The sequence below is a fragment of the Vombatus ursinus genome, unplaced genomic scaffold (genome assembly GCF_900497805.2).
Source record: "Vombatus ursinus unplaced genomic scaffold, bare-nosed wombat genome assembly UNPS02014840.1, whole genome shotgun sequence".
Lineage (NCBI taxonomy): Eukaryota > Metazoa > Chordata > Mammalia > Diprotodontia > Vombatidae > Vombatus > Vombatus ursinus.
The window spans coordinates 536268-562734 of NW_020954618.1; the positions used below are offsets into that span (position 1 = coordinate 536268).

At 41.7% G+C, this 26467-nt stretch overlaps 1 protein-coding gene across 1 annotated transcript in view; it reads left to right on the forward strand.

Moving 5' to 3' along the window:
* Positions 1 to 19567: 19567 nt before the first annotated feature.
* Positions 19568 to 26467, forward strand: part of PPP1R17 (protein phosphatase 1 regulatory subunit 17) — a 7543-nt gene continuing 643 nt past the window's right edge. The window contains exons 1-2 of the mRNA XM_027840213.1: positions 19568 to 19649; positions 25482 to 25634. Of these exons, the coding sequence (XP_027696014.1) occupies positions 19568 to 19649; positions 25482 to 25634 (235 nt within the window). The remainder of the gene's footprint in view (positions 19650 to 25481; positions 25635 to 26467) is intronic.

A 26467-nucleotide genomic window follows, 5' to 3' on the forward strand; every position in this document is an offset into this window, starting at 1 on the left:
GTACTTGAAGACCTCCAATGATGGGGAGAAAATATCCTACCTCCTGAAGTAGCCCATTCCCCCTTTGGAATAGCTCCAAAGCTTTTTGGCAAGTTTTCTCTTTTACCTTATTTATTAATGATGTTTCAGCTCGATTTGAAAGGCCTCCTTATTCAGTCTTATCTCTGAGCAAATGAAGCTTTAAACTCACGTTACAGTCATGGAAATCCCATATGCCTTTTGGCAAAAGCAGGCATTTTCTTCCTCTGTATTTATGGTCCTCCATGCCCTCATAAATACTGTATCATCCCAGTCACTGGAACCACCTGACATCTGACATGAATCCTCTCCACCAAGGCAGCATTACTGGAATGATCCCAGCAAGATTTGTGGTCTTGGAAGATCACAGTGGAAGTTGTGTACTCTTTTATTCAATTTCATAATTCTTTAAACGTGGATTAATACCTACTGTGTGCCAGATTAGAGGGAGTTTGGGGTGTGGGGAGTGGTTAGAGAGCCGCCTTCAGAGTCAGGAAACTCTGGGTTCAAATTCCGTTTCTGACACACACTGACTGTATGACCCTGGAAACACTTAACTTCTCAGTAGCTTCATCACCATCACCATCATCACCATTATCATCACCACCATCATCACCATCACCATCATCACCATCGTTATCACTACCATCATCATTATCACCATCATCACTACTACAGTGATCATCACCACCATCATCATCATCACCACCATCATTAAAACCACCATCACCATCATCACCATCACCATCATCATCTCCATTACCCACCATCATCATCCCCATCATCATTGTTATCATAATCAAAAGAACAATAGATTTATATTGAGCTTTGAGATTTGTAAAATACTTTACATACATTAGGCAACTCTCTAAGACTTTAACTTGCAGCTCTGTTTGATAGTTTCCTCCTTGAAAGTTGAAATGAGGGGCAGCTAGGTGGCGCAGTGGATAGAGCACTGGCCCTGAAGTCGGGAGGACCTGAGGCCAAATTTGGCCTCAGACCAAACACTTGACACTTACTAACTGTGTGACCCTGGGCAAGTCATTTAACCCCAATTGCCTAAAAAGAATTTTAAAAATAAAAGAAAGTAGAAATGAAATCACCGTTCTGGTTTACAACAAAATCTGCTAGGCATTGTAGCTAAGTGTTAGGGCTAGAAAGGCAAAAAGGAAATGGTCTCTGCCAGCAAGGCTCTTCCATTTTCTTGCAAGGTACCTCAGTAGAGAGAGTGCTGAAACTGGCACCAGGGGGACTGGAGTTCAAATCAGGCCTCATATACTAGCTGTGTGATCCTGAGCGAGTCAATTAACTTCTGTCTGCCTCAGTTTCCTCACTGATAAAATGGAGGTAATATCATACCTACATTTTAGGGTTATTGTGAGAAGCAAATAACATATGCCAAGCACTTTGTAAACCTCCAAGTGCTCATGAAATCCTTCCTCGTAGTATTTCTGGGGACACGACAGGTACCAAACACAAGGAAAAGGCAAAGAAGAGTAAGGAGGGAAGAGTCATAATGGGGGAGGGGAGCTTCAGGAAAAGCTTGACAGAGAATGTCTAACCTGAACTCAACTATCTCATATTTCTTATAACCTTCTGAGAATGAAATTTGGAAAGTTCTGAGAAGACATACCCCCAACCTCTCCAGGCTCATAAGCATTGAGAGGCAGGCAGGGACAAAAGCACATACGATGTTTGGCTTGATTATGGGCTCTGCATTCAGCAGTGCACTCCAAGTGCTGTTCATCCTTAGGATGCTTCGCCTAATGGAGTAATTCAAAAGTGTTGATAGAATTAATGTTCAAGAGTGATTGGAGATGAGTGACTGGGCTAGAAGAACATGGCTTCCCTCCTAGACCATGAAACAAAAGCATTACTGTCCAATTAGGCAAAAAGAGAAACTTCCTAAGAATTAATGTTATCCAAAAGGATAAAAAGTAGGTGGAGATGGCTAGGTGGTGCAGTGGGTAGAGTTTTGGGATTGGAATTAGGATGGCCTGAGTTTAAATCCAGCCTTAGATATGTACTAGCTTTGTGACCCTAGGCAATTCACTTAACCTCTGCCTGCCTCAGTTTCTTTGATTGTAAGTGAAGGTAATAATAGCAACTACCTGCCAAGGTTGATTTGAAGATCAAATAAAATAATATTTGGAAAGTCCTTAGCATAGTGCCTGGTACATAGTAGGCACTTAATAAATGCTTGTCTCCTTTCTTCTGGGCTATCCTGACAAACTCTTCCTTACTACACATATATGTCATCCCAAGTACTGTGTAAGGACGGAGGGAGATGTGACTCCTGATTGTCAGAGACAATGCTGAGCTTGACCCAGCATCCCTGCCTAAGGAATTTCCTGAGTTGGTTAAAAAACTTCTTTAGTCAATCACAAGGACAGAGGACACTCCAGGAAGGGGAGAAAGAAGTTAGGGAGGCAGACAAGCATGGGAATCAGGTCTCGTCATGGTCTCAGGGAGGACATTTTGGTGGGGGAGACAGCCCCTCCCACTACCAACACAAATTCCAAAGCCTTAGTGGTACCTTAGTGGAAGCTTTTAAGAATCAGAATCCTGCCACCCCCACCCACCAAACAAAATGTCATCTGACAGGGAGGCTCTTTGGACTCCCTGAAACAGGCTAAGACTTGGATAGCAGATAGGTAGCCCAGCCCAACCTCAAAGCCTCTCCACCTTACCTGTCCTGGCTAGCTCTCTGCTACCATACATAACCTTTTAGAATCCACAGTCATTTTGTTTTTATCAGGATGAAGTATCAGACTGGTAGTTTAATATTAAGAATTAACATTTATATAGTCCTTATTATGTGCCCAAAACTGTGCTAAGTGTTTTACAAATATCTCATTTGATCCTCACAACAACCTTGGGAGGTAGGTACTGTTATTAAGCCCATTTTACAGAGGAGGAAGCTACAGCAAACAGGATTAAGTGACTTGACCAGGGTAACATGGCTAGTTAGTGTCTGAGGCTAGATTTGAACCTACATATTCCTGAGTCTAGGCCCAATACTCTGTGACACCACAGGCTGACACTTTGGTGGAGATAGCTGTCCTCGCCCCCCAAGATCCAAGGTCAGTCAGCCCTAACTAGGTCCAGGAAAGAGATTGCACAGTGGGGGTCAGCGGACACTGAAGACAGGCTGCTGGAATGGAGCATGTGAACACTGGTTTGGTTTTGTTGGCTTGGTTGGTTTTTGTAGCTGTGGGACTCTCTCCCCACTGGGGGGGTAGCAGCTCCTTTCCTGTCCTCTCCATCGTGCTGGCCCAAACACAGCTCAAATTGACCATTTCTAAAAACAAAGCCCATTCCATTTTACCCCAAACCCATCTCTCTCCTAAATTTCCCCACCATCATCTTTCTAACAATAATAGTATCATTTATGTCTCCATTTAAGGTTTATAGAGTGTTTTTTATACATGTCATCTCATTTGACCCTCAGAACAAACCTGAGGTAAATGCTATAATTATCTCCATTTTACACCTTGCAGATGAAAAAAAATAGGTCTTAGAGAGGCTGAGACTTGCCCAAGGTCATATGGCTAGTGTCTGATGCAGGGCCCAAATTGTCCTGATGACAAGGCTAACATGTTATCTCTGTATCTCACTGACCTCCTAATTTTATCACCCTGGTTGCTAACTATGGAGTTCATCCTCTCCCTCAACTCTATAGCCAATCAGGTGCTAAGTCTCCGAGTTTCTACCTTTCCAACATATCTCACTTCTGTGCCTTTTTCTCCACTTCCCCATGCACACAGACTCTGCCACATGTCAAGCCTTCCTCACCTCTCTCCCTAAATACTGTAGCAGTCTTCTAACTAGCATCTCTGCATCTGGTCCTCCCTATTTCCCACCCATCCCATGCCCAGATGCCAAAGCAATGTTCTCTAACTCAATGATCTCAACATGTCACTCACCTCCTCAAAATTCTCCAGTAGCTCCCTATTGCCTCTAGGATGAAACATAAACTTCTCCAACTGACATTTAAGACCTTTCACCATCTGGCTCACAAGTTATTTTTCCATCATATTTATTTTTTGTTCAGATCTTAAAATAAGATTTTAAAAATCAAATTAGACAAGGAGAGCCCTATTTGAATTAAGAACAACCACTTAAAACAACTAGTAAATAGTATCATGATTTTAGTATCTTTAAATAATCATATTGATATCCTTCCTTTTTATATCAGCCACATTTCTCAGTATATCCCTTTCCTCTCTTCTTTCCAGAGAGACATTACTTATAACAAAAAAGAGAAAAGGAAGAGTTCCACAAAAGTCACCATCACATGCAGAAAGTTTGACATTATATGTATATTTCATGCCACTCTCCTTTCCAGTTAAACCAGGCTGCCTGCTGCTCTCTGCACACAGTATATCCTTCCCCACCGTGCCTTTGCCCAAGCCATGTCCCATGCCTACAATGCCCTCCCTCCTCACCTCCACCTCACAGCATCTCTATCTTCCTTCAAAACACAGTTCAGGTGCTAGCCTCTACACAGACCTTTCTAACAGTAGGTGGAAATCAGAACTCTTGATATGGCAGGGCATGGGCTCCTCCCCAAAGAGCCAAAGCATACCTGCCTGGTGCAAGGGGAGGAGTCCAAGCCCAGCAGACTAAGAGGTTTCCCTGACCCCATCTGCTACAACAGGATCATGGAATATAATGAGAAGGGACCTCAGGGGTTGGGTAACCTTCTCTGAGCTTCTCCTATCCCCCACCCCCAGATACTGGCACTCTGTCCCTACTTGTAATCACTTTTTTATTATTCTGCATATGCTCTATATTTATTATTTGCAAATATGAGTAGTGCCTCTCCCAATATCAGAATGTAAGCCTCTTGAGGGCAAGGTGTGTTTCCTTTCTGTCTTCATTTCCCCAGTACCTCCTACAGCATGGGTACTTAGAACATGTTTGTTGAATGGAATCAAATTCCTATAAATACAATGGCATTCAATAACGTTTCCTGATCCCAAGCTTATCTTGAAAGAAGAAAGGATAGAGGACTCTGCACTACAAAGTAAGGAGGGAGGAAGGGAGGGAGAAAGAGAAAGAGCCTGAGACAAAAACACACAGAGATATGGACAGAAATAGAGACAGAGAGATGAAAATTCAGATACCAAGACAGTTACAGAGACCCACAAGAGACACGGGGTCAGACATAGAGAAAGAGAGACACAAGAGAGACCTGCACAAGAGACAGACAGAAAGGCGGTCCGACGTGCCCAGAGGATTTACAGGACATGCCCAGGGTCACCCTGGGAGTTCGTGGCAGAGCGACTGCTTTCTCTGCTCTCACAAGACAAAAGGGAATAGAGGTTCCTGGCTGCTGTTTATGGAGAAGGGCTTGAGCAGAAGAATGAAGAGAAGGGGGGATTTTCTGCCAGAAAGGAACCCGAGAGAGAAGGCTCCATTGGCCTGGGCTCACTATTACCAGCCTAGTCAGGGTTTCTTCCTTCCTTAATAAAACAAGTCCATTTTTAAAACTGTCATTTACTGTCCCAGTTCATGAGAGGCAATCAGGTAAAATGGAGAGGGCCAGCGTCAGAATCAGGGCTCAACTCTACCTCTGATACATGCCTGTGTAACCCTGGACAAATCACTGAGCCTCTGAGTGCACTGGGTATCTCTAGAAGAATATAAATGACCGTGTAGTAGCTGATACGCTTTTGTGAAGGGGCTTCCCATGCTGGGAATTCCCATCTCAGCGAAATCACAGGTCATAAGAAAAAAGAAGCATTGCCATTATTGCTTTTACACAATCTATCTTTTGTTTTTAAGTGGTGTGTGTTCTCTAACTCAATTATTGCCATGCATCTGGCCTGCACAAATCTGAAGGGTTCAGGTGGCTCAGCTTAAGCTCAGAAAACACCTGGTACCTGGCAGCACCTGGTAGCAGCAAAGGCTGACAGAACAGTTTTGGCTGGGACCTTGAAAAAAAGCTGGTTTAGAACTGTGTAGATTCTTAACCAGGAAACCAAAGAAGTCAAGACATGGAGGTGATGAAGGAAAAGAATTCTGGGCAAGTGGACAGAGCCAGTGAAAATGCACTGAGAGCCGAGAGGCGTGGTTAGGAAATAGAGAGGAATCGACTGAGATTTTTGCTCTTGGTTCCCAGGGAATTATATTGAACTATTCTTTGTCTCTTAATTTCAATAATTCTAGGGCATTTTTATGACTTCCTGAAATATGAAGTTCACATTCCTTCATCCTGTATTTCAAGGAGGTGAAGACCTTTCAAATGATCCCTATGCCCTCCAGTTCCATGATCTTTATTTGGAGAGTTAGCAAGCCTTCTTCCAGTCTAATGCGCTTTTGGGGTCACTTTATATTCTGTGGCTTCTGTCATTCTGTTTTCCAGTAAAAGAAAATCCATTTTTCATTGACTGTTATTTTTAAAATTTTCCACCTCCCCGGATCTCTCTCTATGCCATTAGTTTTCATTGTCATTTTGTCTTGTTCTATTTTTTACTGACGACAGATCTTTCCTTTCCAGCATCAATTTTTTTTTACTGACACCTTATTTTTTACTTTCATTATTTTCCTTAGAGTGTTTGTTTTCTGATTTGAAATGTCTTGGGGCTATCCTTAAATATGGTTGATTATTTTTTTCCCCTTTCCTTCTGGTATTCATCGCGTAGGAGGATACGTTTGTGCATTCTATTTTTTCCTCTTTTGTTCATTTTCTTGACAATTTCTTTTCCTTTTTTAGGCTTTTTGAGGATCTTTGACTATTCCCCATCTTGCTTTTTATAACAGGGCATCTCTGCATGTATTACTGTGGAAGGATTTGTATTCTCCAAATGCAAATGGGCCTTAACCGCAGCTAGACAAACATTTTATTCCTCTCTAATTTATTTTCTATCCCACTCACCACAATGACCATTTCAGACCTTCTCATTTCTCCTTAAGCCTCCCATTGCACCTCTACTACCACCTTTACAGCCAAGGACTTTGCCTCAAACTTCACTGAAAAAGTTGGGACCATTCCCAGAGAGTTTCCACTTCTCCCCTCCTACTCATCTCCATTTTCCTCTATTACATCCTCCTTTATTCCTGTCTTAGGTGAAGAGGTAACCCTTCTTGCCAAGGTCAGCCCTTCTATATGCACTCTTGATTCAATCTCTTGCCCCCACTATCATCTCCAGTCTCTCTACCTACTGACTCCTTTCCAACTACCTACAAGCATGTCCATGTCTCTGCCACCCTTAAAATATCCTCACTTGATCTGAATAACCCCACTAACCATCATCCCAGATCTCTCTTCCCCTTTGTGGCTAAACTCCTAGAAAACACTATCCACAATCAGTGCATCTGATTTCTGTCTTCTCATTCACTTCTTTTTTTTTAAATTTTTTTGGGGCTAGGCAATGGGGTTAAATGGCTTGCCAAGGGTCACACAGCTAGTAAGTGTTATGTGTCTGAGGCTGGATTTGAACTCAGGTCTTCCTGAATCCATGGTCAGTGCTCTATCCACTGCGCCACCTAGCTGCCCCTTCTCATTCGCTTTGAAACTCATAATTCAACAGAAAATAACCTTTTTGAAGTTAGCAGTGACCTCTTCATTGCCAAATCTAATGTACTTTTCTCAGTTGTGATCCTACTTGACATCTCAGAAGCATTTGAATTGTTACCACCTTCTTTTCAATACTCTTTCCTGTGAATTTTCATGACATTGCTCCGTCCTGGTTCTCTTCCTATCAGTCCAACCATTTCACCAGTTCATTTGTTACTTCTTCATCCATGTCATACTCACTATTTTGGGGTGTTTCCCAAGACCTCTGTCCTGGGCCCCTTTTTCTTTTATATTATTTCACTTGGTGATCTCATCAGCTCCCAGGGATTTTATTAGTTATGATATCTATGCTGCTAGGTAGTGCAATGGATAGAGTGCTGGGCCTGAAGTCAAGAAGGCTCATATTCCTGAGTTCAAATCCAGCCTCAAACATTTATTAGCTGTGTGACCCTAGTCAAGTCACTTAACCCTATTTGCCTCAGTTTCCTCATCTGTAAAATGAGCTGGAGAAGGAAATGGCAATCTTTGCCGAGAAAACCCCAAATGGGGTCACAGAGTCATACATGACTGAAATGACTAACAATGCAGAAGATTCCCAGACCTATGTATCGTGCGTTAATCCCTCTGCTGAACTATCATCATACACTTCCATCTGCCTCTGGATATCCTAACCTCATGTCAAATTCAACACCTATCAAACAGAAGTCACCATCTTCTCCTCAAAACTTCTCCCCATCCAAGCTTCCCTGTTGTTGTTGAGAGAACCACCATTCTCCCAGACACCAAGATTTGAAACCTTGGTGGCATCCTCAATTCTGCATTCTTACTCAGCCCCAGATATCCAATCCAATGCAAAATCTTATCATGTCTACCATCATAACATGGCTTGTACGTATCCATTTCTCTCCCCTCACATGGCCACTACCCTAATTCAAGTTCTCATCACCAATGGCCTGGACTATTGCAATAGGCTCCTTATCTGGGTCCTCTCCTTTGTGATTCACCTTCTGTGTGTTCAACTGTTTTTCAGTTGTGTCCGAATCTTTGTGACCCCATTTGGGATTTTCTTGGCAAAGACACTGGAGTGGTTTGCCATTTCCTTCTCTAGCTTATTTTGCAGATAAGGAACTGAGGCAAACAAGGTTAAGGGGCTTGCCCAGGGTTGCCCAGCTACCTAGTGTCTGAGGCAGGATTTGAGTTCAAAAAGAGGAGTGAGCATTCCTGACTCCATGCCCGGCACTCCCCTACACTGCACCATTTAGCTGCCTGTTCATCTTCTATTCATCTGCCAAAGTAATTTTTCTAAAGCATAGTTCTGATTCTGTCACCCCACTGTTCAAATCCTAACTTCTTTAGGAAGCCTTGTGAATTTCTTCCCATTCCTCCACCTTTCAGATTAATATCATTCACTCTGTATTTCTCTCTTGTATATGTCAGCTCTTCACTTAACATCAGCATTCTGCTTAGTTTTTACTCCAAGGAATACCAGGCCCCACCCAGGATAAGTTCATCACCTGAAATCTCATCATCATGTTGATTGACTCAGTTTTTTGATGCTCAGCACCTTCTCAAGTGCCTCCATCAATTCTCCTTTCTGATTGAAGGGCTGGAGGGTAGAGTACTAAACTCCCAGAGCCTTTCTTTATAGAGAGCTGGGATCTGAACCTTCCTGCAAACCCCACTTTCCATCAGCACCTCTGCTTGGTTTCAATCTGCCCCCACCTTTGGTACTTCCTGCTACCCCCTTTGCAGCTTCCTATGGTGTCTTGTCTTCCCCCATTAGACTGGAAGCTCCTTGAGTACAGGGACAGCCTTTTGTCTTATTTGTATCCTAGCACTTAGCACAGTGCCTAGTGCACAATAGGAACTTAATAAATGTTTATTGAATTGAAACAAATATCTTTGAGTAGATATATGTATTTTATTACATCTATGTGTTCTAATGTACCTATAAACACCTACATGTTTCCATGTTATCTCCCCCATTAGACTATGAGCTCCTTGACAGGAGAGCCTACTTGGTGCCTCTCTTTGTATTCCCAGCAAGACCGATGGACTGAGTAGGGACATTAAGCAAGGAGAGGAAAAGTCAGGATTTGGGCCCGGTCCTGAAAGAAGCTCCCAGCTCCATGTGTTCTAGAGAGTGTCTCTTTAAATGTCTGGTATGGAATTGATTGACTGAAATAAGCTGTCCAGAAATTCACACCATTGCTGCTGTTATGATTTAGTTGTTTTAGCCATGTCCAACTCTTTGTGACCCCTTTTTGAGGTTTTCTTGGCGAAGACACTGGAGTGGTTTGTCATTTCCTTCACTAGCTTCTTTTACAGATGAGCAAACTGAGGTGACAAAGGTTAAGTGACTTGCCCAGGCTCACACAGCTAGTAAGTATCTGAGACTAGATTTGAACTCAGGTCTTCCTCACTCAGTACTGGTACTCTATCTGCTGCACCACCTAACAATGAGCTACTACAGATTAATGTTCAAATATATTCCTTTAAAAGCCAATCGTAAATAAACTATAATGAGAACTGAAGCAAAAAGCCAAGTGATCCACACATCATGAGAACACTTCCCAGGCTCCAGTCACATCACTGGTGTGGCAGTTTTCACAGGCTCTGTACCATGAACTCCACAAGCAAGGGGTCTAGAGCTCTGTGCCTGTGCTCAGCTATTCCCTGGAGCTCTCCAAGGTATGCTTTTACATCACCATCTGCCAGTGAGGTCAGCTTTTTATCTGCTTATTTTCATTGCAAAGCAATGGAAAGCCTTCTGTTAGAAAATAACAGGAAAGCCAGGATTTAGGGGAAAAGTGACCTCCCATCCACAGGGGAAATATAAGATTTGGAAAATGTTACCCTTTCAATGCTGGGGAAAGTCAGAAATGAAAATGGAGTTTTCATTAGCAAAAAGGAAGGGATAAGAAGATACGCTACCACCTCCTTGGCAAAGTTGAAGGACTATGGATGTGGAGTATTGCACATACCCTCAGATGCAGTTAAGATATTCATTCATTTAGTGAATTGTTCCTCCCTTTTTGCTCCTTGGCATAAGGGATGGCATGCTGAACAGGGGAGAGGAAGGGAAGAATATATTTAGAAATTAAGTTTCCTCATCTGTAAAAGAAACTGGCAAAAGAAATGACAAACCACTCCAGTGTCTTCACCAAGAAAACCTCAAAAAGGTGTCACAAAGAGCTGGGCATGGCTGAAACAACTAAATCATAACAGCAATGGTGTGAATTTCTGGACAGCTTATTTCAGTCAATCAATGCCATACCAGACATTTAAAGAGACACTTTCTAGAACTAACATGCGAAAGTAAATTTAGAATATAAGCCTGCTTTGTGCACTGTGCTAGACTCTAGAGTTTCAAAGACAAAAAGGAAGTAGTCCTGCCTTCATGGAGCTTGCTTTCTACTGGAGGGAAACCACCCACAAGTACACAAATAAGTCAATCTGAAATACCTGCAAAGTGATTTCCAGATGGGGAGCAGACCCCAACAACTGAAACTCACAGGAGGTTTCTTCAATGAGTTGCCATCTTCTGCAGGACATCCTTCCCAGTCCTCTGCAGGTGGAAGTCCCTTCCCTCAGAATTTGCCTTCTATTTGCACTCTCTACATTACTTACAGCTGTAGTTGTGTAGGTTGAATGTGAGTTTTAGGGGTTTCAAGAAGGGGTTATGAGAAAGGGTATTCCAGGTGGGGGGGCCACTTATGCAAAAGCACGGGGAGAGGTGGAGCAATGGATACAGCACCAGCCTTGGAGTCAGGAGGACCTGAGTTGAAATCTGGCCTCAGACATTTGACACTTACATTCTGTGTGACCCTGGCCAAGTCGCTTAATCCCAATTGCCTCACCAAAAAAAAAAAAAAAAAAAGGATGGGGAGGTGGGGAATAGGAGATGCAGTGACATGTATTAGAAATGGTAAGCAGAATATTGTGGCTTGGACACAGAGTATGTGTGTGTGTGGGGGGGTAATATGTCCTCAACCTATGATGGATAGCACCTTATTAAAATAATGTTATTTAGATTAATATCATAATATAGTCATATCATGCAACATGTTATACAACATTATATGTATGTTATATTATAATTCTATATTATAATTATATTAATTTTGTTAATGGCTATATTACTATTAATTCTCTTGCCATTATTATTATTTTTATAAGGTACCATCATTCCTTCTAAATAGGTGACATCCTCATCTCCTTTCAACCACCTCAGTCCTCAGGAAAGCTGAGCTGGAGGCAGATTCAAAAAGACTTTCAATGGGGCTTTTCCCTGGGTTTTGTTGATGGATTTGAAGAATATCTTCCCCCTGGGGCTCAGGGAAGGAGATCTCTTCTCTTTGCAATATGCACTATTCCTCACCACCACCAATCACTAGAAGGGCAGCCCCCAAACCCTTGTAAAGAGCTAGTGTGTGAGCAGGGTTAAGGTCAGTTTCTTCTACTTCCCCGCCCTGGTCCCTCAGCCCCTCACCAGATTGCTCCTGAAACCTAGTATCCCCATGGCAACAGCTGGGGCTGCTCCCTAGATAAGGCAGCAGGAGCCTAGGGTGACCACAGCATCCAGAGAGGGGTCTGGCTCAGCAAGCTCTTCTCCCTCCCTCTGCCTCTCCACCCAGTCCCAATACTGCTTGGTAAGTACCAGTCATTTTTCATTCAGCGACTTTCATAGTGGAGAAAAACATTCTTTGCTTAAGTCACTCTGGGTCTGCTTCACAAGGGCTATTCAGAGCTGGTAGCAGCCCAAATGTGTCCTTGGGAGCAACGCTAGGATGGAGACGGGACAAGCGGCCCCCCAGTCTGAACAGCTTTCTTTTTTTAAAGTTATTTATTTATTTGCTTGTTTGTTTGTGCTATATGCCATCCTAAAGAGAAGCAGAGGGGGACAGACATGGCTGCTGGTGGGGCAGTGTCCAAAGGGCCAGGTTCATAGGGTAGGAGAGCTTTTCTAACCAGTCCACTGGCCAGGAGGAAATGGAAGATTATTCAGCTGCTCATCAGAAACCAAACTGCCCCATTCCTTACCTTTGGGAAGCTTGTTCCAGGTAAACCAGGAATTTTTAAATTGCAGAATGAGCAATTACAGATTATTCTTAAATCTTAAAATTTAAATCTCATTGGTGCCTGATCTCCAAGGTGGCACAATAAATAGAGAGCTGCACCTGAAACAATGAAGACCTGGCGGGGTTGAGATTTCCCTCTGACGCTTCCTGGCCAGGAGACTTTGCACAGCTCCCTCAACTCCTCTATGCCTCAGTTTGTCTGAGACTCACTGGTGTCTCAGGTCCATTCCAGCCTTCAATCTATCATCCTCTTTCATCATAGCTTAGTTACACGTAAGCCCCTTAGCAGAACAGATATATATGGAGTGAAGATGGACTGGTTTTTGTCTTTGTCATGCCAGTACTTGCCCTAGTGCCTGGCACACAGTCAGTAAGCATTCAGTCCATGGTTTGGGGACTATATTGCTTTGGATTAAATTACATTGGATCATTTGGGATTGTATGATGTTGCAATAACCAAAGACAATATGAAGTTTAGGAGAAATATCCTTATCAAGCTACTATGTAAATCCATGCTTAAATTACCTTGGAGGAAAGGAAGGCTAAACCCAATGAGAAAATAATGTTTGACTTAGTGATATTATTGGAAACCTCAAAGTCACAGAATCTCCTGTTGGGGGGTAGGACCTCAGACTAAGTGTGGGCATTTCTGTGTAGCACATCAGAGCTTACTAAAAACTTTACCTGGATTAGCTTTTGTGATCCTCACAATAATACCTCAAGGTAGGCACTACAGAAAATGCCATCCCATTTTAGTAACTGGGAAACTGAAACCCAGAGAGTTTGAGTGGCTTGTGCACAATTACACTGCTAGAAATTTTCAGAAGTGGGACTCAAACTCAGGTCTTTCTGCATTCCAAATCTGATTCTTCTCTTCTCCACCTCACTTCAGCTAATTGACCATGCCTGAACAATAATCCTATCCAGAGCAGTCCCAATAAGGGGCCATCCAGGGCCATGTGGCACAGTGGATGGAGCACCAGGTTTGGAGGGCATGGATCTCTTCCATTTGCTACCTGTGTGGCTTTGGGAAGGGACTTAACTTTACAAAGCTTCAGCTTTTTCATCTGTAAAACAAGGGGTCAGTTCAGCTGCTCTCTAAGCTCTCTTGTAGTTCTATGCACCCTCTGACCTCGGTTCAGTTCCTGGCTCTGCTAGTTGGCATCTCTGACCCCTTACACAAGTTACTTTACCTCTCAAGGTCACCTTAGAATCTGTGACCTCTGAGGTGGCTTCCATCTCCAAATCTATGACTCTATGAAACTCTGGGAGATTTTTGTGTTTGTTAGGAATCATTTCAGCTCCAAAAAGTCACCCTGCTCATATTAAATCCCTCCATCTTTCTTCATCTTAGTCCCATCCACATTCTCTCAAAATGTCTCCATTGTGTCCAACTACATACATTTGAAAGATGGCAGACAGGAAATAAGAATATCATCTCTACAGAAGGAATGATGGTACTTTGTTATAATAGCATGTGTTAATGATATTAATATTGTATTATAATGTTTTACATGTTGTAGCATATTATACAATATGTACTACAACTATAATACATATATACTATATATTACATTTATATTATTTATATTACATTAAATATATAATCAATGTAATTAAAAGCAAATATATTACTTCTATTATATATTTCTATTATAATTATATTAATTTTATTAATGGCTATAGTAATATTTATTATATTGTTTTGTTATTATTATTATTATTATTATTATTATGTTATAAGGAGTCATCATTCCTTTTGAATAGTTGACATCCTCATTTCCTGTCAGTCACTTTCCAAATGTGTGCAGTTGGTCACAATGGAGAAACATTGTGAAAGAATGTAGAAATAATAATAAAAATAATAACAACAACAATCACCTACATATAGGTCTTTAAAGTTTGAAAAACACTTTACATAAATTATCTCATTTGATTCTCACAATAACTTTGTGAAGTAGGTATGATGATTATCCCCATTTTACTAATGAGGAAACTGAGGCTCAGTGAGGTGAATTAACTTACCTGGGCTCACACAGTTAGTTAGTGCCTGAGTCAGCATTTAAAATCAGATCTTCCTGACTCAAAGTCTAATACTCCAGACGCTAAACCCCCTGGCTGCCTAAGGCAGAATTAATTTTCTCTTGACTGTTCATTGATGAAATGTGTAATATATACAGATAGCTGTTTTCCTATTAGTAAAGAAAGAGCAAGCCTCTTTCTGTCAAACTGTGTTTGTTGGATAGAAAGGTGCATTTATCAAAGAAACCCCCAGTTATCATGACTCTCAGCATACGTTGGAACTAAGTAATGTCTTGGTCAAACTGGGTCACTTACCATTCACTTTTATGAAAAATCAAAAATTGAGCATCGTCACATTCTGCATAGATTTGCATCTCAAGCTGAGTCTTTGTTAATGGATTACTCTTCTGCCCTGTAAGAAATTTGAGAGCTATGATTCTCATGCGATGCCATGTCTACTCCGTGGAACTCCTAAAAATACACTTCAGAATTCCCATTTCATGATAGGCCTTAAACAGCTGCACCTGTAAGGAGGAGATTTAAAGTGACTATAAATGTTTCTCTGGTTAGGAGATTAATATCTATCTGCTGGGAGATTTACAAGCTGGTTGGAATCTGCTTGGGCCAGAGATATGACACAAAGGGCTAATGTGCACTGCACCCGGGAAATGGTATTGACGGTATACATCTGTTTGTGTAATTGTCGACTCTAATTTTTATTTCTATTACATTTAATATTTAATTATAAGCTGTTTATGTAAAAATAGTAGGATGCAAAGTAAACCCACCAAATTCAACAGTATTTCTATATGTGGTAATAACAGAATCCAGGAGGAAATAACAGAAAAGGAAGCTCTATGTATTTCAAACTACCAAATATGTGGGAGTCAATCTAGTGAGGCACAATAACAATTAGATGATGCTCCCTAAAGAATGACAAATAAAAATGGCTAGTGTTTCTATAGCATATTAAGGTTTGCAAAGCACTGTGCATGTTACCTCAGCTGGTCCTTACAGCAACCCTGTAAAACATTTTTATAGATAAGGAAACTGAGATAAGAAAGATTAAGTGACTTGCACAGTTACACAGCTAGTGTGTGTCTGAGGCAGAATTTGAATCCAAGCCTTCCTGACTCTGAGGACAGCTCCCTATCCACTCCACCATGCTCCCTTTCACAAAACCAGACTTAATAAAAACTTACTGAATTGACACAGAAGCTTTCTGGATCTATTATTCAATATGAAGGTGAAGTTTGGGAAAGTTTAATCAACTTTCCCAAAACTGCTGTTTCCAATTATTCCTATATTTGGCATCATGGAATCAGGCTGTAAACCAATGTTTGAATTTTTATCCACTTTCAGATATCTGCTCAGCATAAAGTAGATATACCCCCAGGTTGTTTGATTTCACTGCTGGGCAGAAAGAGAAATAAACATATACCTACTAGAGAAAATTTGCTTCACTTTGGGTTTCTCAGTGCCAGAGAGAAGGAAAGTTCTGTTGATTTCTGCTCTGAATTGGCTCAAAGTATGATTCATAGATTCAGAGCTGGAAGGGACCACAGGAGCCATCTACATCTGCCTCCTCATTTACAGATGAGGAAACTGAGGCCCAAAGAGGTTAAGGGACTTATTTTCCAGATCATAGAGTTCTCATCATTCTTCCCATCCTACCAATCGATCACCCAAAAATCATGTTTTAAGATGCTACTGTTGTCTTGACTTCCCCAGTTGGGCTAGTCCACCCTTGGGTCCCAGCAGTAGGCATCTTTTAGATCCCTTGAGTCAGAAACAGCTGCATTGACTAAAAATGGTGGCCTGAAGTGAAACCTATTGAAGTAATTGGAACTGGTGGGCCAGCTAAGGTTGACTGTGAAAGCCTGCCTTGGGGGGAACAGTTAATGATCCCATCTGGCAATGATCTCATAGGCTTCCCATCTCATGGGAGATGCTCAACCTTTCCAAGGGCCTAGAGTAGACTTCATCAGTCTGTGTGCTTGTCTGGATCTCAGTTGCCTAGGAACCTTGGGGCAGGTTGTGATCTTTAGAGGAAAAGCCCTGGGATCACTTTTCCAAGAACTGCTCTCCAGTGACCTGGGTTTTCCTGGAGTGGGTCCTTTCTCTGCCCAAGCAGAGCACAACCTCTCTGCGTTATGGTAGGAAGGCTCTGAGAGATGTTGGCCAACTCTCTCAACTCAAAGGAGAGCTCTGTCATTGGGCTCGTGCCTGAAACCCCTCCAGCTTGGCAGGCCCCTCTAAGTTTGTGGTCCTCTGACCCAACATCACCAGCATACCACAAGGAGGCACCGTATGGAGGTGGGCTCTCTTTCATTCTTCATCAGCCCTCTCCAACTGAATTTGCAACAGTAGCACCTCCTGAAGTTAACCCTGAGAAAATAACAGAAGTCAAATCTGGGCAGGCTCCACGTCAGCTTTCCCCTATTTCCCCATCAATGTGCTTCTAATTCAGATCTTATGAGCATCCCCTTGGCCTCCTCTGTATGTACACAGACCAGTGCTAACAGTGTGGAAAGACCAGAGTTGGGGTGTTCAGGAAAATTCAGGTAAGAGCTTATATCACGATATTCAGGACTAGCAGAAGCCTTAAGGGTCACTTAGCCCAACTGCCTCACTTACAGAAGAGGCAAGATCTAGAAAGAGCCAATTCTCAAGTCCACATTACACCTAGAGCCGGAAGGAACCTTGGGGGCCTTTTAGTTCAATCCCCTGATTTTGCAGTTGAGGAAAAATAGCCCCAGGGTGTGAAGTGCCCAAGGTCACACAGATTATAAGAGGACCCATGGAGAAAAGTAGAGAAAATGTGCCTCTCTCCCCTTTTTACAAAGGTAGAGAACCACAGATGTGTACTATTGGGCAGCTATTGGGGGCACCACAGTGCACAGAGGGCTGGACCTGGAGTCAGGAAGACCTGAGTTCAAACCCACCCTCAAACACTTACTATTTGTGTGAACCTAGGCAAGTCATCTTACCTCTATTTGCCTCAGTTCCTTCATCTGTAAAATGGGAATGATAATAATAGCACCTACTTTTCAGTGTTTTTATGAGACTCAGATGAAATAATTGTGAAGTACTTGACATGTAGTAAGTGATTATATATGTGTATATATATATATATTATAAAGGTTAGCTTTTTTAATGTTATTCTGATTGTATATACTGTCAGATGCAAGTAATATGTTGTTTGGTTTGTTAGTGGTGGGTTTTGGTTTTGTAGCTTTATTTTTTTTTCTATTTCTTTTTTTAATCTTTGTTGTAAGAGATGGCTTGGAGGGTGAAGGAGGGAAGCCTATACTCAGAAATGAAGGTGATGGAGAAAAAATGTTTTTTTGCTTTTTGGTTTTAAATTAGTGGAACCAAACTTTAAGCTGAGGTTTTCTGACCCAAGATGGAGCCCTTCTCCCCAAACGTGAATGCTGAGGGAGAGAAAGTAAAGCTCCTGGTTTTATTGGTGGGACCTTCCCAGCTCCCAAAATGCAGTCCCTGAATTGCCTGTGAAATTGTATCTACCTCTGAACAGCAGGCATAGCAGACTGCTCTGTGTTTTCACTGCTCTTCCCATCCATGGACTCATTGGAGCCTGACAGGATGGGACCCTGGGAAGCAGGTCTAGGCAGGTACTTGAATAAGCTCATAGGACTCTTGATTGTTAAACCAATTGTTGAAATTAGCAAAGACTCCAAATCAGGGTATGATTTATTATTTTGTTGGTTGTCTAGATTCAGGATAGTGATAGAGAAAATGTTAATAATGTCAATATAACTTAAAAGTATGTCAGACACACACCTTTTTTTTGGAGAAGCAATTATTAAACATTGATCAGCACACACAGATAGGTTCTATAGGTATTATCCTCATTTTGTTAATGAGGAAATTGAGTCTCAGAGCTACAAAGTTGGGAGGATCAAATGAGATAATAATTATTAAATGCTTAGCGATGTGCCTGGCACATAGTAGGTGCTGTGTAAATGTTAGCTCCCATCATCATCATCATTATCATTTATTATTAAAGTGGCTTCTCCATAGTCATATGTCTAGCAAGTGCCAGAGACAAGGTTGAAATGACTCCAAGTACGGCACTTTTCCGATTCACTACAAATTACCTTACACCAGAGGACACCAGTAATGAAGAGGTGGATTCCATAGGGCATTCATTCACTCAACAAGGATTTATAGGTGCCCACTGTGTTCTGGTACTGCAGGAAATGCTGAGGTTAAGCCTTCACAGGCAGATCAGTTCCTTGAAGTTATGGTCAAACCTTCACAGAGAGAGAGAGAGAGACAGAGACAGAGAGAGAGAGAGAGAGAGAGATAACAACATCAGTCTATATTAGCATGGGATGTAAAACTTGAGTTGAGAGACTCACTGTGCCTTGGTTGTGAGAGCAGACATAAAGAACTTCATGGATCATTGGGGGAAGGCAGTGTGGTAAATGGACTGAGTCTTGGATTTGGAATCAATAAATTCAGGCTCAAATTCAAGCTCTGATGAACGTGAAGATCAAATGAGGTGATACTGTAAAACTGAGTTTTCAGATCTTACAGTGCTATAGAAATGTTCGTTATTATTTCTACTCCCTGTGTGACCTCTGGGCCGCAGTTGTCAAACAAAGCCAGGGTAAGACTAGAGGAGCTCCAAGATTCCATTGCTCTGTATCACTTACTTTTTTGTCTTCCCTACCATGTAACCTTTTTTGTTGCATTTTTCATTTTTGGAGAGCACAGGAGTGGAGAATCTGGACCTATAAATTCCTTGTCATAAAGGATTGTGGGTTAGGGTGAGGAAACTCATATAACAGTTGCTTACTAAATGTCTATTGAGTGGATTATTTAATGAGTGAATGAATGAATCATATACTGGCTGCTTCTCACTCTTCTCTAGCTTTGGATAAACTCCTTTTCAATGATGTCCACTGAGAGGATCCAGTCACGCAAGCTCCCGGAAGAGAGACTGGACAAGCGAGACACACACAGCAACCACTTGGGTAAATGTCATGGGGCTGATGTCAATGGCCGCTGTGGGAATCAGCAGTCTCTTCTCCAGCAATAAATGCTGCCCATTGGCAGCTTTCTATGGAAGAAAAGGGAGGCCTTGTGAAACCTGATAGACTGTGCCTTCTGGTGACAGAGCCATTGCCAGATGGACAGACAAAAAGTATTTGCTCCTGCTGGGCTCAGCATGTAAATATTAGCTGAAGCTCTAGAGGGAAATTAATTAGAGGCAAAAAAAAAAAAAAAAAGGAGGAAGAACAAGGCATTGTTCTCTCTGATCGGAAAAGAGTCACGGTCTCAGCATTTGTAAAGCAATAAACTGAATGTGGCATTACAGCCCGCTTCCAGTATTTACTTGTATGCATGCACCCCATGTGCAGTTTCAATAAAATATTTCAAATATCTCTTTTTGCCTATCAAGACAGAATTTTAAACAGTTTTTTTCAGCTTTATTGTCAATCTGTTTCCTTTCCAGAACTGACTTTTTGCATAACCTTTGTAATGAAAATACCAGAAGCATCTCTGCCTCTACCCATTTCTAAAAATGAGATGCTCCGACTTTTGATCGATGTGCCTCTTGCATATTCATAGTCCTTGTTTATGCTCCTCTTTGGTTGTTACGTGCCTCTGCCCCCTCCCCATTTGCCATCAAGATAGTTTATGTTCAGAGATTTCTCCAAAATTGGAAACCACAAAAGTCGCAATTTAAGTAAAAGTCAAAATTGAAGCAAAATTCAGGCTCTGGAAAAACAACATGAGGGAACATGGCCCATAGGTAGGGGTCACATGGGTCAGTGTTCTCCATGAGGATCTGCTGATGGGGTCACGGTCCTCATTTGTCTTGAGGACACCGACTAAAAACCACGGCCTTGTAGCGTTATTCATGAGAATCGTACCATTTACTGCTTTCTAATAATCACGAAATCACAAAATCTGAAAGTAGGAGAGACCTCAGTGGCCAGCTGGTACAACCCAAATCAGAATAATAATTCCTACTGGAGCATTCTGAGCTCAAAGGCCTCCAGTGACAGGGAACCCAGAACCTCCCCAGGCAGCCCACTCTACTTTGGGAAGCTCCTAATAGGATTTTTTTGTTTCTGTTTCTGATATCAAGTGTGTGTGTATGTGTATGTGTTTCTGTTTCCCCGTCTCTCTGTCTCTCTCTATCTCTCTCTGTCTCTCTGTGTCTCTGTCTCTCTCTCTGTCTCTGTCTCTCTCCTTCTTTCTTTACATCTTCTACCCATTGCTCCCAGTTATCTGAGACTAAACCAAACAAGCAGAATCTCTCCTTCACATATCGGATCTTCAAATACTTCAAGCCAGCTCTCATGTCTCTCCAGAGTCTTCTCTGAGCTAAATACACCCAGTTCCTTCAGTCAATCTTTATATGACCTGAATCAAGGCCCTTTGTATCCTGGCTACCTCCTTGGCTGCACCCTCGTTTATCAATGCCCTTTAGAAGCCGACCCGCTGAACACAATGCTCCAGGTGAGGTCTGATTAGGGTCGAGCAGGACTATCTGTCCCTGACCTGTGTCTGAAAGCTCCTCCCCTCCTGATGCAGCCATTTTTTTTTGCAGGCGCATCTCACTGCTGGCTCAGAGTGAACTTTGTAATCCACTTAAGCCTCCAGATCTTTTTCCAAACAATCACTATCTAACCATGCTGCCTTCATCTTAGACCCATGGAGTTAGTTGTTGGACCCAAGTATAAGACTTTTTATTTATCTCTACTCAACTTCCAATTCAGTCCAGAACTGTTACCCAGTGGTTCTCAAACCTTTTGGTCTCAAGACCCTTTACACTCTTCAAAATTATTGAAGACCTCCCCCAAGGAGAGGTTGTTTATAATGGTTATATCTAACTAGATTTACCGTATTAAACATCTTAAGATTATTATGAAAATAGTACTGAAGCCATATGGACCCCTTTGAAAGGGTCTCAGAAGTCCCCAAACCCATGAGAACTACTATTCTAGCCTATGGAGAGCTTTTTGCACCCTGACTCTATCACTTAGGAAGTTATATATACTTTTCAGCTTTGGATCATTTGCAAATGGGATGAGCATGCTAACTATGTTTTTATCCAAGATAAAAATGTTAATAGCGGAGTCAATCACAGATCACTGGGGCACTTCACTAGAGACCTCTCCTAGACTGTGAACTCCTTGTGAGGAATTTGTTTTGGCCTTTCTTTGTATCTGCAGTGGTTAGCTATATGCCTGGCATATAGCAGGTGCTAATCAATGATTGTTGACTTGACATTGATGTTGAAGCATTCGTGACAAGTTTTTGAGTGGGGCCATTGGACCATTTCTAAAGCCATGTCTCTTCATCATCTCCCCAAGAATAACATGAGACTCTTTATCAAAGGTTTGTGAAAATCTATGTAGCAAAAAAAGCAATGAAATTACCCTGCCATGCCTTATTCCTGATTAAGCCATCCATGCTGGATCCCTATAATCTCTGTTTACTTTTCTACACATTAACCAACCATCTCTTTAATGATCTGTTCTATAATTTTCCTCTCTCTACTGACTCCTCAGGTCTGGGGAATCCTTAAAAAAAGAAAGAAAAAGAAAAGAGGGCCATCTCCTGATTTTACCACCTTCTAAAGCTATATCAATCCTCTCCCAGGCTTCCCTTACATTACAAGTGCTAACTTGAGGCCTCCATTTCCTCACTCCCACTTCTTAGTACCTTACAAAGTACTTTCATCTCTCAAATTCTACCAGGCTGTCTCTGAGGCGGGTCGGGTCACCAGTGACCTTTCAACTATAAATCCCACCACCCTTTGAGCCATTCTCCTCATGATCTTTATTTGTATTAAATTTTATCTTAAGGATCCTGCTCATTGCTTTTGCATGTCAAAATGTTTTTGGATCCTAACTATCTTCCAGTGTGTCCTTTCCAGCTGAGTAGAGTACAAAAAGATCCCTATCCAGCTGTCCTTCCCAGCCTCATGCCACCTGCATATTTGATACCTATGATGTGTATGACCTCATCCAAGTTATTGATGAAAATGCTGAACAACACAAGGTTAAGGATGTATCCCCAGAGCATTCCTCTATAGAATTCTTCCCTCCATTCTTCCTCCTACTCCTGCTGGCCAGAGTTTACATCACTCCATTAATAACTACACTTTGGCTTAGGTCATTCAACCAATTCCAAAGCCATCTCATTATATTGTTGTCTATCCCACATTTCTCCATCTTGTCCACAATGGTATCATGAGAGACTTGATCATTTGCTTTTCTGAAAGCACCTGCCAAATGCTCTCATCACTGCCCTTCCTAATCAATTCTACACAGAGCAGCAAAGTTATTCTTCCTAATGCATTTGTCTGGCCATTGCCCTCTAATGCTCAAGTTTTCAATAGCTCCCCAATATTTAAGAAATAAAATACAAACTCCTTAGTCCAGGATCCAAGGCTGCCCACATTCTGCCTCTAGGCCATACCACTCTTATTCCATTGTATACTTTATATTATAGCCACATGGGCCTGCTAGTTACTCCCCAGTCTTATCTTGTACTCTTTTTCCTCCATGCATTTGCTCTAGCTATTTTATGTGCCTGGAATGCTCTCCCTCTCATCTCTGCCTGATGAAATCCTGCACATTCTGGCAGATCCAGTTCAGGTCCAAACTTCTATGTAAAGACAAAAGTCACCACTCCTTCCTCAAATTTCCTTGAGCTCTTTGCCTCAATTCTCCCCTCACCTCTACTACATATTGATTAAAATATAGTTTTGTTTTGATTTTATAGAGGCAGTAGAGTGTAACAAAGGTAGAACTCTTTTCAGAGCCAGGAAGACCTGTATTTAAGTCCCACCTCTGAGTGGGACCTCAATTAATTAGCATTTATCAAGTACCTACTATGTGTTAAGCCCTGGCTGTGTGACTTCGGGCAAGTCATTTAAACTTTTGATGCTCTAGGCAACTCCCTAATGTACTAAGTGGTGGCTAATATGCTCACCTGCATTAGTAGCCATAGTTTCTTCATCCTGGAGTTCATTCTATCAATGAAATCTGCCTTAGTAGCCATAGTTTCCTCATCCTGGAGTTCATTGTATCAATGAAATCACAAGTCCCACTCCTGTCCCGCTCCTGCCCCTCCTATCATTAGAAAAAATACTATATCCTCAGCATTGAGCACAGTACTCATAGCTCCATAGATTCCAAACTGAAAGGGACCCTAGAGATCACTGAGTCCAATCCTCTGATTTTACAAATGAAAAAACTGTGTCTCAAAAAAGTTATGACTTAACCAGGATCATATAGCTGCTACATATCTCAGGCAACATTTGAATCCAGATCTTCCTGGCTCTAAGTCCAGCATTTCGTCCCCTATGCCATCTAGCTTTACAAATGTTTAAGATAGGTTGGGTCTAGAATAAATTATAGAGTTTAGGTTGGTAGAGAAGAGAGGGAAAAGCATTCAGATTTGGAAAATGACATGAGTGTGGCACCAAGGCCCAGGAATGTTGGGATGAGGTTGGATTCATCAGTGGTGGAGTCAATTCATGATTGGCTTTATCTTTTTTTTTTTTTTTTGGCAATTGGGGTTAAGTGACTTGCCCAGGGTCACACAGCTAGTAAGTGTCAAGTGTTTGGTCTGAGGCCGGATTTGAACTCAGGTCCTCCTGACTTCAGGGCTGGTGCTCTATCCACTGAGCCACCTAGCTGCCCCTATGATTGGCTTTAAATGGAGAATGGGGAGAAGAAGCCTAAAAATAGGGAGACAGGTTGTCAAAGAAGGAAATTTCACAGTGAAAAAAATCATAAGAAGAGATTAATCTCACATTTCTGTGTATGATGAATTGACAGAAGCATTATTAGTAACAGAGTGGTTACACAGAAAAGAGCCACATCCTAGATGCCAAGTCTGTCACTCAAAGATTAGTGATCCTGGGCAAGTCACTTAACCCCAATTGCCTAAAAAAAAAGAAGAAAAAAACTAATAAGGAGAGCCGACAAATTGGGGACAGGCAAATCAATTAGGAGGTTATTTCAGTGGTCTGAGAACAAAGTAGATCTGGGGTCAAAGGACCTGAGTTCAAGTCCTGCCCTTGACACTCACTACCTATGCATAGTGCTTGTCACATAAGTGCTTAATAAATTCTTGTTGACATTCTGGTAAATTGAGCAAATTACTTCATTTCTCTGGGCCTCAGTTTCCACATCTGTAAAGTGGAAGTTTTGACCTATATAGCCTAAGAAACAGGATTTAGTAATTGATTGTATAGGAGGGATGAATTAGGAAGAAATTTATACTTTTATGTATTTGCCTTATATATTAATTTTATGTATCATGCCTTATGTATACTTTATGTCTCATATAATGGAATTTTTAAAATTCCTCACTTAACAAACACAAAAAGAAAAATATTTTCCATATTCACAGTAAAACAAAAAAAGTGACCATAGATGAATACATGAATCTCTAATGCTTTTTTAACAAATCCACTTTGTTATTTTCAAAGCTGTCCTGCTATCAGTATTTCCTTCTGAGTGAATTTTTATAGCAAGAAAAATGTGGAATGCTCAAAAGCCCTAAGGGCTGCTCCTAGAGAAGGTGGGATAGCCAGATAAAGAGGTAGAGAGCACCCAGAAAGACTGGAAGCCATTCTTTCACCATGTAGTTAATTACAGCTTCAATTGCATCTTCCAACGATATACTTTTTACACCATTCCCTCTCCCTGCCCTTTCCAAAAAAATCTCAAAAGCAATCTAAAAGAGATTTTCTGTCCTATGCTGCCCATTTTCACTTTGTGACCAGAGTTTTCCAGGATTTCATTTTTTTCTTTTTCTTCCTTTGTCAAATGCAGATGATATTTCGGAGCAGTTCATTATGAGTTGTGATATTAAAAAGAAGTCCAGGAGGGGAAAAACCGTTCAAGGAGCCCCAAACCCTGACGTGGAGCAAAAAAAGCCAAGGAGAAAAGATACACCTGCCCTGCACATTCCTACCTTTATGACAGGTGACTCAATACTGTCAGTGGTTCATTTTGTAAAATGGGGCCAACCTGATCCTAATCAGTCTTAGGTTTTTAGCTTTGGTGGGTGTGGGCACTAAGTGGGTAGTGGGGAAAGGGAAAGGAAGCATAGAAACGGAGTTTGACCTGCTGGGGCAGCTTTCCAGCTTGGGTCAGACTTTAGGAGCAAGAGGTACTTCTGGGACTGGAAAGGAGAGAGAGGGCTGGAGTGAAGTGCAAGGACTTGGAGAGCCAATCACGAGATCATAGATTTGGGGCTAAAAGAGACCTTAAAGGTCAGCCCCCAGCCCCATCATTTATAGACGAGGAAAGCAAAAGGTTAAGTGATTAGCCCAGAAAGTAATGGGCAAGAATCAAACTTAATGCTTCCTGATCCAATCCAGAACTCTATTCATGATACCATTCTGCACAATACAGTGGAAATAGTGCTGAATGTAGGTCTGAGTGAGTGAGTTTGAATCTTGACGCCGGCTGTGTGACCTTAAATAAGTCACTTCACCTCCGTTTTCTCATCTGCAAAATCAAAGGGTTGGGCAGGATCGAGGGATCTTAGCCTTTTGTGTGTTAAGGATCCCTTTTGCAGTCTGGTGAATCCTATGCAACCCTTTTCAAGATAATGTTTCAAAGTTCATAAACTAAATGCATAAGATTATAAAGGAAACCAATTATGTTGAAATACTGTGATCAAAATTACATTAAAAAACATATTTCCGGAGCCTGAGTCAAGAAGCCCTGAGCTGGAGAATCTCAGAGTTTCCTTCTGCGTCTGCGTCTGTCATCTTATGTCTGAGGATTTGCTTGTGTGTATGTGTGTGTGT